This window comes from Mixophyes fleayi, chromosome 6, assembly GCF_038048845.1.
Source record: "Mixophyes fleayi isolate aMixFle1 chromosome 6, aMixFle1.hap1, whole genome shotgun sequence".
NCBI classification, from domain to species: Eukaryota; Metazoa; Chordata; class Amphibia; order Anura; family Limnodynastidae; genus Mixophyes; species Mixophyes fleayi.
In genome coordinates this window covers 50,011,572-50,022,019 of record NC_134407.1, presented here as the reverse complement: position 1 = coordinate 50,022,019, position 10,448 = coordinate 50,011,572, and the positions used below count along the sequence as shown (strand labels likewise).

The 10,448-nt window shown below is 37.8% G+C and overlaps 1 protein-coding gene and 1 non-coding gene across 3 annotated transcripts in view; one reads left to right on the top strand and one right to left on the bottom strand.

Moving 5' to 3' along the window:
- Positions 1 to 2,421: 2,421 nt before the first annotated feature.
- Positions 2,422 to 10,448, bottom strand: part of LOC142161143 (solute carrier family 22 member 15-like) — a 128,487-nt gene continuing 120,460 nt past the window's right edge. Inside the window, exons 11-12 of one of the 2 annotated variants that reach the window (XM_075216437.1) lie at positions 7,313 to 7,465; positions 2,422 to 3,338 (exon numbers count right to left, since the gene is read on the bottom strand). In XM_075216437.1, the coding sequence (XP_075072538.1) occupies positions 3,312 to 3,338; positions 7,313 to 7,465 (180 nt within the window). In that variant the 3' untranslated portion in view covers positions 2,422 to 3,311. Of the gene's footprint in view, positions 3,339 to 7,308; positions 7,466 to 10,448 lie in introns of those variants that run through there. The other variant, XM_075216439.1, reaches the window with a different exon arrangement.
- On the top strand, positions 8,344 to 8,446 carry LOC142095981 (U6 spliceosomal RNA). Its single transcript, XR_012678047.1, has one exon. It is a non-coding gene; the product is annotated as a U6 spliceosomal RNA (small nuclear RNA).

Here is a 10,448-nt window from a genome sequence, read left to right as displayed (position 1 = left end):
TTAGCTAGTTGGTACTTGTGTATACTTATTGCACTTTGCTTTTCTACTACCTTGCATGCCATGTATTGTTACCCTGTATTGTTATGCCATGCTCTATGTATGGCTCTACGCACCGTTTGTGGCGCCTCATAAGTAAAAGATAATAATAATAATTACAATTCACCAACAGAAACCTGACAAAACATTAGAAAATAATAATGTGCTCAGATGCTGAAACAAGGGGCTATTGTCAGGAACCCCTCCAGCCAGTACAACAACACCCGGAGTCTGCTCTGACAGTTTGGTGTTCACTGGAGCCCCTAGTGGTGGGGACAGACTTGGCCGCAGACTACAGAGGGACGTGTGATGTGTACCAGCTACGGAGAACCCAGGAGCAGAGGGTAATGGCAGACAGCGAATCCAGAGAACAGGCCGAGGTCAAGGGTCACTTGCTAGATAGAATCGTCAGAAAATACGCCAGGGGTCGAGGGCACGAGCAAATCAGCAGAAACGAAGGTACAAGCCAAAAGATCAAGGGCACAGGCAAAAGACAAATCCAGAGGTCAGGCACTGGTCATACACGGCTAACAGAGGTCCAAAGGTTAAACACCAACAGTACAGCAGCAGACAGCAACACAGGGGTCTGGAAGCTATAACCGGCAGGGAGGCTAAGCCTTAAATACAACAAGCAGCCAAACAGAGCCTAGCTCTGAAGTCTACACAGCCCCCTGCATAAAATTAATTATATTCATTAATCAGCCCGCAGGCTGGTGGGACCAATTTGCGCACGTGCCCGGCTTTCATTCATTGCCGGGACGCGGAGCTGCGGAGGAAACGTCCGGCCGTTGCCTTGGCAAAGGCCGGATCACGACCGGAAGTGACGTCCCGGTCGTCAAGGTGACGGCCGGGACGTCGGGGAGACCAGGAGACGAGTCGCCGCGGCGGTGAGCACGCCGCGGCTCGTAACAGCTATATGCTACCTTAGACAAACCTGCCACCCTAGATCCAGGTCTATGAGGCTTTTCCACAAATTTAGGCCTGAATATTATTAATATACATTAGATCAATTATTCCTATGCTGGTCTCCTGAAAAGAAGTGGTTTGTGTCCCCTGCTTAAAAAACGTGAGTATGTTTATAGCAGCTCCAGAAGTTGACTCCATCCCTCATACCCTGCCCCCTTTTATCCTTTAGCTTGTACTTTACCCCTGTCTCTGTTCTTTTTGGTTTGATTTAATTTCTTTTTGTATGTGTGTCCAATACCTGATGCTTTTAAATGATTGTTTTTAAATGATAAATCATGATTGTTCGTACATAGGTATATTTGGTATATTTAATCTGTCATACTTCACTTGTGTTATTTTTTGTTCTTCTTCTTTGGAAAATCTAATAAAAACTTTTGAGTTAAAACAAAACAAAATGTGAGTATGTTAATTCTTTGCTGCATGAAGCATTCCAATGAATATATCCGATAATTGTTGGAGCTGGATTTACATCACTGGAGTTTATAGGCACATAATCTTAAATAAATTCCTTTACTAACCTACTAATCAAAATCCCCACTGTCCTTTTAGTATTGTATGCAAAATAATATTTTATTAGAGCGATTTGCTAGGAAGTCCTTTATTCTCACTTTTCTGCCTGGTGTTTCAGTCTATAATAAAGTTTGGACTAAGTAAAAGTGTTACACAGAAAATCATCAGATATGTAATTGTGTACCTACCAAGAATGAAAAGCAGAATTTTAATAGAACAGGGGGTCCCCAAACCCAAAGACAAGGCTAGCTCAGTAGAACTGTGTGTTCAATATGAACTTGGCATCAGCAAGGAAGATTCTCTGCTGCTCCTTAGCATTAGATGTACTTAAGACCATCAGAACACTCGCAGTATAAAACATACATAGTGTAATCCCAGTGCCTATGGGATTACATTATCTATGCTTAGAGAGATGGGTGTGGTTTGGGAACATACCGAAACACAATGATGTGCCACTAACCAAGCCATAATCTTCCAAAATGTTATCAATTATTATAAGGGTACATATTTTTAGATTTGTCTCTCCTTTAAGTCGTAGGGCTAGATTTACTAAGCTGCGGGTTTGAAAAAGTGGGGATGTTGCCTATAGCAACCAATCAGATTCTAGCTGTCATTTTGTAGAAGGTACTAAATAAATGAAAGCTAGAATCTGATTGGTTGCTATAGGCAACATCCCCACTTTTTCAAACCCGCAGCTTAGCAAATCTAGCCCTTAGTCTAGGTTAATTTCCTTCATTGTATGCAACAATCTAACATAAAACAAACACAGCGGGGATATTACTTACTACTCCACAGAAACGTGTAGATGAAGATTAAGCTATTTCCATAATCACAATAATGATATACATGAAACAATTAGTTTTATAGCATAATGTTAATCATAGCAAGAAAGCACAAAGAGTCACTGGATTGGAATAGAATTCAATTTCAAAACATAAAAGAAAATGTTGCAGGTTAAGAAGTTTTATTCCCTCTGCTGTGGATAACATCAACAGGATAAAACTATTTACATTTTTAATATAGACATTCAGCTGAGAAAAAAATGCTAAAAAGGTTTATCATTTTATTGAGGAAGCTATAAAAATGAGTTACATGACCATAACCTACAACTACAAAGAAAGAATAGAAAACTTAGAATCTTGATTTATAAAAAGAGATATTAAAAACAGCATGAGAATATTATCCCACAAACCACAGTAACAGAAAGCCCCAGTTATTAAACAAACTTTACAATGTACATTTGGACCATAAAAATGACCACATCGCTTGTAATAGAGATGTGCTGTTTTCCTTAGCTAAAGGTTATTTAAACATATTCCCTAATTTCAATAAACATAATACACTAAACACCGGCAATCATAAAGGGTATAAAAATAGATAGGATGTAACATTAATACGCAATGTCACACACTTGCATAAGCTCAAAAAAGATTTCAAGTAGAATGTGATCACTTTTCTTGTATACTCTTTACATTCTCAGACTGTGCAACATATATATTAAATGCAGATATATAATACTGCTTAGTATCCATTATCAGGGTGGTTATACACTGAGATTTCCCCTGCTGTGTCTCGCAGATCTTGAAGTTCAATTTACATTCAGCTGTTAGTGAATGGAGCAAGACACAGACGGTGGACAATTATGGGGAAAAATCAGTAAGTTTGTGCTCTTTTTGTAACATTTCTTTGACCCATCTTCTTAGAAAATTCAATATTTGCGCTAACCCTCCTTAGCGTAACGTCAGAAGCTTAACAAGAGCTCAGATAAAGCAGATGGTTGCAATGGTACATTTCCTGGATCATGTGTTTGCTTCCCTTTCTTTTGCCTGAAAAATAGAACCAGAAAACCTTAGAAAACAATGACATGCATCTTGAGAAATACACGTGTGTGTTAGACACGCAATATTTGTATTGTGGTAAATGTGAGAGAAGCGGTGCCTAAGGAAGCTGTGCTTTTCCACTGGATCTCTGTGTTGGAGGCTGATGGTCTGTGTAACACAATGTTTATTATTATTCACCAGAATGACACTTGACCCTAAACTGATATCTTTGTCGGTGTACAGTACAAGTTGTTCTGGTGTACCCCGTGCTGGAAGTGGGGTGTAATGTGCCACTATGACATAACGGCACTTCTTCTACCCACTTCCTTACAATCTACGCACATCAACTCAATCACATATTGCTCAGCCAGAGAAGTCTGCTGGCCACTCCACACAGGCATCTGCCTGTTCAATAGCAGCCCCCCATGCCTGTCCTCCACTCGTCATCACCCAAACTCAGTCACATCACCAGCACACCTGCAGCTCCCAGTTTTGTGCCTAACTACCATGTATTTCTCTCAAAGTTGTGAGAACCGCATGGTCCAATGTTATGTATCACCATGTGTAATGGTGATACATAAATGCTGATTAAAAGGAACATACATTTTCACTAGCGGACCTGTTTTCTTTTCCAACCAGTGCAGCTGAAGTTCAGAGAACTTAAGTTTTCAAACCTTCCAACCACTATTCATCCAGTCTTCACAACACAGAGCCTGGGAACCACAGGTGTAAGGTATGGTCAAGTGCAGCAATGTCCCGATTGATACAGACCGTCACCTACTGCATTAAACAGGAAGAAGCTCACTGGAGTGAATGAAACACTTGAAGACATGATCTTTATATTGAGGATGCTCAGTGAATCTGGCTAGTTGAATCATGTGCACTTTACCACTATCTTTAAATCCGTCATGTTTCTTTATAATAGTTATATACCCCTGTTGCGACCTCTGGCATCTCGATGAGAAACTCTAATTTAAAATTTAAATAAAAAAATGTTTCCTTAATACTCTGTATTAGTGTTTTGTATAGATCAATCTGGTTAGGTGGTTTAATTGATAAACTTTGATCACTTGACCTTGTAACTTTTCTCGCAAAAAACATTCCGACTATGGTGGTCAGTTTCTTCACAGGTAATGTCAGTACCCAGCAATGTTGTAGAGTAGTAAACAGGATGTCTGAATTTAATTGGGGTTACACTGCAGACCTTACAGTAATAGCGTAAATTAAAAATATCCATCTCACATAACGGAATTCCACATTCTAAAATGTATGCTACGATACCTAAAACCATATGTAGTAATAAATTATTAGTAGGTGAGTCTAAGCTTGATACTAGGGTCTTTTGTTCATGGAAACTAATTTATGTCATCATGGTCATTATTTACTTTTAAAGTGATTCACAGTGCTGGAAGCGGAGGACATCTACTATCAAAAATATTTTAAAATATTGTACAAGTTTGTACTAATGCAATACATAAATGCATTTTTCTTTTTATTGTGCATTTATTCTACAAGCGCCTACTTTTTGCCTATTTAAAAAAAGCTATTTTTGCTATTGATTAAATGAATATGACATGGATATAGAAATAAAAGAAATTACAAGTAACCTATAGCAACATAAAGATCTATATCTAGAGGAATGCGATGCTAAGGAATAAGATACTGTTATTTAAAAGCTTATGACAGTAATTACTATCTCTGTACTCCCCAACTAAACATAGCAACAAGTACTAAGCCTAACCTGAGTTGTGCTGTCCTGCAGAATAATGATGAGTGAGGCGTCACTGGCCTCTCAGAGGAGTTAATCATGTTATATACATACAGATTTGCAGCATAAATGAATAACATATTAAAATCAGCTACTATAATTGGCCTGACTGCAATTACTAAATCATTTTATGTACTGCGTATGACAGATTAAATATAGCTGTAGTTACATAACCATTGCAGCTCACAGAATTGGCTTCCTACTGCCAAAAGAAAAACCCCAAGCAATTGTATCTTGTGAAAAGAGAAAGCTATTAACGAAGAATGTAAATGGGAGCAAGATCTGCATTCTGTATGTTCCAATTCCGAATAACAACATGTGGAAATGAAATATAACAGCACTATTAATTTTCTTTTTATAAAGCGTTTATGTACTCTAAAATTATTTACTTTCCATATTGGTAGGCTGAAATTGGCGCTTTTTAAGTTTGTCAGTGTGTTTTTTTAAAGATATATTAATGGAAATGCATATTCTAAAACTGATAGTTTAGTTCTATAGCTGTACTATAAGTCATGTTGGGTCAGTATCTGTCTAATTCAGCTTGCTGACTTACAAGCATTGTCAATCATTGTGTTTTTCTCTTGTGCCTTTCCTGTATCGATGGCTTATAGCATCTAAAGTCCTGTATATAATTCTGCATACACATGCTTTGCAGCAGTGGTAAAAAAAAGTTGCTTTGTATTGTAAGCACAAAGGCAATCAGTAAACATCGCTGTAAGTAATAACCCTAATATTAGGGTGATTCATACAAATGTAATACACCATTTGAAGTTTAACATCGCTACCCAATTATTAAATATTAACAGAGGATTTGAAAGGTAAATATCTCTCCATTGACTGCAACGTAAGCTTTTGACACCATATCAGGTTATTCACTATAAAAGAAAATGTTGACACCTGCAGTTTACAAGGCAAGTTTACTGGTTAAAGTAAAATGTTTACTTTATGTGAGCATAACGTGATTGGTGCACAGTCTTGCAATGGGAACTACCGCTTTCATTTTCAGACAGTCACTATATATTTTTGGCTGTTCCATGTTCCCTCTTTGTGTAACTTTGTAAACTCTGTTTTATCTACATTGCTGAAATCTTAACGTATTTAATAATAATGTCGCCAAAATGATTCTTCTGGGAGCAGACCTCAATAAATGGCGATTCCTGAGGCTCATATGCTCTATAAGCAGGTATATAATTTATATAAAATGTTATTTGTTATGTTTACACTCACAGACCAGTTTAAGACCATGGGAAAGGTGTTTCCCTGTAACGCATTTAGTGGATCATGCTTTCAGCCTAAATGCTTGTTATAATAGCAATGAATAGATGGCCATGATAAACACTAACAATACTCAATGTAATTTTAGCAAATAATGTATGTACCAAGTATGTAACTCATACTTGCCAACTCTCCCGGAATGTCCGGGAGACTCCCGCATTTTGTGAGAGTCTCCCGGACTCCCGGGCGAGTGTGGCAATCTCCCGAATTCTGCCCACTTCACTAGGAAGTGCCCCACTTCCTAGTGAAGTGGGCAGAATTAGATCCCAAACGCCGCGATTCCCGGTGAATCGCGGCGTTTGGCCCCGCCCCCGCTGTCAAATGACGCAATTTGCGTCATGACGTCACAGGGGGCGGGGCCGAAATGACGCGATTTCGGCCACCCCGCCCCTTCACGCCCCCCTCCACTGGCTGGCTCCCGGAAGGGAGCTGAAGAAAGTAGGTAAGTATGATGTAACTGTATATCTCGTTGCTAAGTGGTAAACAGATCACTATTACTAATGCATCATCCATGATCCACTGAAAACACAGGAGAGCAACATGCCCCTTGCAGATATAAATGGTGTGTAAGTACTAGCCCTAATATTAGTATTTTACCCATTGTAATATTAAATGCATCAAACGATTGCAGCTATACATCAAATTAGAGTAGAAGGTGAAATTATATTTGTTTTTAAAGGCAATTAAGCACAATATAAAGTTTACATATAACTCCCTTAAAAGGAATCCATTATTTTCATGACCCAGGAATAATTTGCTAAAGATTGTTATAAAAAGCACAATAAACCAATTATTTAGTTGTGATATTACAATACAGCTCTGAGCTGGTTTTGTTAGACACAGCAGGTTGTATTGGAGAAGTAGTAAATTGACATCGGCTACATATCAAGCCGTCTTCGTGATAATGTACCTTTCTTTATATCCGTTGATGTCTTACCTTGTTTAACAATTGGTATGCAGGAGACTGTAAATCTTCAATGCACTCTGCAATTGGCTTATTAAGTGTTTCTGGCAGTAACAGACTCAGGATTCCTGCTGATATGCCGCTGATTCCAAATGCCATGAATGGCATTGATGGATTAAGAGATTTCTGGAATGGAAATTACAGAGAGAAATGGAACTTAAATGATATCATGCATACCAGTACCGAAGTAGGCTTTTATTAACCAAGCAGGACACCCCCGGCAGCCTCCACAAACCCAAAAATGCTAAAAATTCAGAACCAGACTAGTGTGAGAAACAGTAAAGTGTTCACACAATAGCACTGCAGTATTTATACACATAATTGGTTAGCACTTGACTTGCAAATCCTGCCTGTACATCTTTTCTGAAGTTTTACATTACTACCCAATTTCTGCACAGTATGAGCCCGTATGCTATTGCTGCTTTCTCACTTTTGAATTTCTTCCATTTTGGTCACCATTATCTAAAACCTTGCTACTTCATGACAAGAATGGCATTTATTTTTTCCCCCACTTTATTGCCAAGGTAACAAGACAAAAGCGGTAACCCACGCCTTCAACATTCCATGCTGGATATCAAAAGATGGCTGATTAAGCAATGAGAGCTTTACATTGGCTGTCACACTGATGTAGTCCATACACATGTTACGCTGGTTGATGAGTGTGGGTGTTAAACCCTGTAGAGGAATATCATTAAGCATGCCCCTGCTCAATATCCCCTCCCTTTTGAAGAGCCAAATCATGTATAACAAATAGTGATGGGAATAAACACCACATCTAAACACAATGATCGACATGCTGAGAAGAGTTTACTAGGCATAGACTGAACAATTTATTTGTAGTGGGGTTTTGTAGCATTCTCTGTAAACAGTGTGGAAAAACCACTAAGGTTGTTTATTAGCCTTTATAGTGGCGTGTGCCACTATTAACTGGATCAGAAGAAAACTCTTTAGCCATAGCCTCCTAGCTCTAACATTCACCATAAGTACGTTTTGCATGGGCTCCTGTGCTTCGGCAGTACATATACCAAAATTAGAATGATACAGAGAAGATTAGCATAGCCCATGCGTAAGGATGACACACAAATTTGTGAAGCGTTCCATGGGCTCCCTTGTGAACTGCTTGTTCAGCCAAACACTCAAACTACTCCGTTTACAAATGGTACACAACGTTCAGTACAATAGTTTCATGTCTTATTAATAACACATTACCTGGAGAGTCCCCAAACACGGGTGCAAGCATTAGTACCAACCACCAGAATTAAGGTATCCAGTGTTTACTAACCATTAGCATGGAGGTTGGCATTGTTTGCTACCCACCAGAAACTGGTCAGCAGTATTTACTAGCAAACATAAAGTTGGTCTACATTATTTACTAGTCTCTAGAATAGGGTGTGCATGATTTACTGGCCACCAGAAAGATTTTTTTATATACTAGTCATCTGAATTACTTTACAATATATGGACAGGATGTGTTCTAGCATATAATATGAATGTAGCGTAACAAACATATTGATGTTAAATCTGATTATTGGTTTATATTTCATTGAGGGGTGGCATGCTATAAAGTATATGATGGTCGGCATATAGAATATTAAGTGTTACATTAAGATGCTGAACACACAAACTAATGCTATTTATACAGCATAGTATTGCATGAATTTGTGGAAAATATAAAGATTATGGAAGCATTGGCTGTGAGCACATAACGTTAAGCCAGTTGAATGCAGCATAATTAAAACATTTGTTACACTGAGTTATACGTCTCTAGCATCTGTTAGACAACTGTAAAAAGAATGCGTCAGAAAAAATGTAAAAAGGTAATTTAGCTTTAGATAATACATACTCCTTACAAAGCCTTTATTTAAGTCCACAGGGGTCTAATTGGTAAGAGAGATATCATATATCCATCTATATATCTATCTACAAGCATGGTCACCTAGCTTTGCGTGGGTCCGATTTGTAATGTGTAGCAGTTTTTTATATATTAGTAAATTATCTGGTAAATAGACCAAATATGCAATATAGAAAATAAGATTTGTGGCTTTGTTGCGTTGTCGTTATGTCTTGTTGTTGTGAGGTTTCCTTCTTGCAATCAAACAATTATTTACAACCAAAAAAAAAGATGCTTTTAATATTTGTAGCTGCGTCACTTTGTCGCGTTGTCGCTATGTGGTCTAATAGCTTACTGTTTTTATACTAAATAACTATGGAAGATTTGGTAGCTTTACATTGAGCGCACTGGAAGATGATAGCCAACAAACTACTTCTACATATACATTATATATATATATATATACACACACACACACACACACACACACACACACACACACACACACACACACAGAGAGAACATATGGAATACTGCTTAGTTTTGTAGCCCTAATGAAGCACGTTAACATGCTCCGACAGGATTTTCGTTTCATGCTTTTATTTTTTTCACAGAAGAATGGCTTTTTCATTCTTCATTAGATATTTATGTTTAATTAAGTTTTTAGTAAAAAAAAAAGAAAATAATATTTTCGCTCTTTATTACATTCTGCAATTCCAGCACACTCCATTCTGCACTGAAAGGGGTGTGCTGGAAATGATGGACTATTTAAGATCATATTAGTGTCCAGACACCTTTAAAAAAGTCCATGATTAGGACAAAATGCATCAAAGTGAATCTTACATAGGTCTACTTATTTGTGGACATATGCATAATATATAGTGGTTTATAGATGTGCAATTATACTTTATGATTTGTATATTGCTCATTGGTTTTAGTTCCTGTTGAAAAAGTATCATGCCTATAAGCCAACCTTCCATTTGGAATATTCCTGCACAATTGAATAATTATATACAGAAAAGGTATTTATTGTGTAGATTTCCAGACATAACTGGATTAGCCCCCAGATCTCTTCTTGTTCATGTATATTTTGTTAGTGTGTATTTTCTGGAACTTCGTAATGTCTCAGTGAACAGCTGCTTAAGGTGACTTAACCGTTTTTCTAGAAAATTAGGAGCGGATTGTGTTGGGGTCCTATGCAAGAAAGTAGTGTCTGATTTTAGTGTGCTTAATGTCTTTGGTACTGTTTCCACCCGCAAGTATGATGCTGCTAAAAAT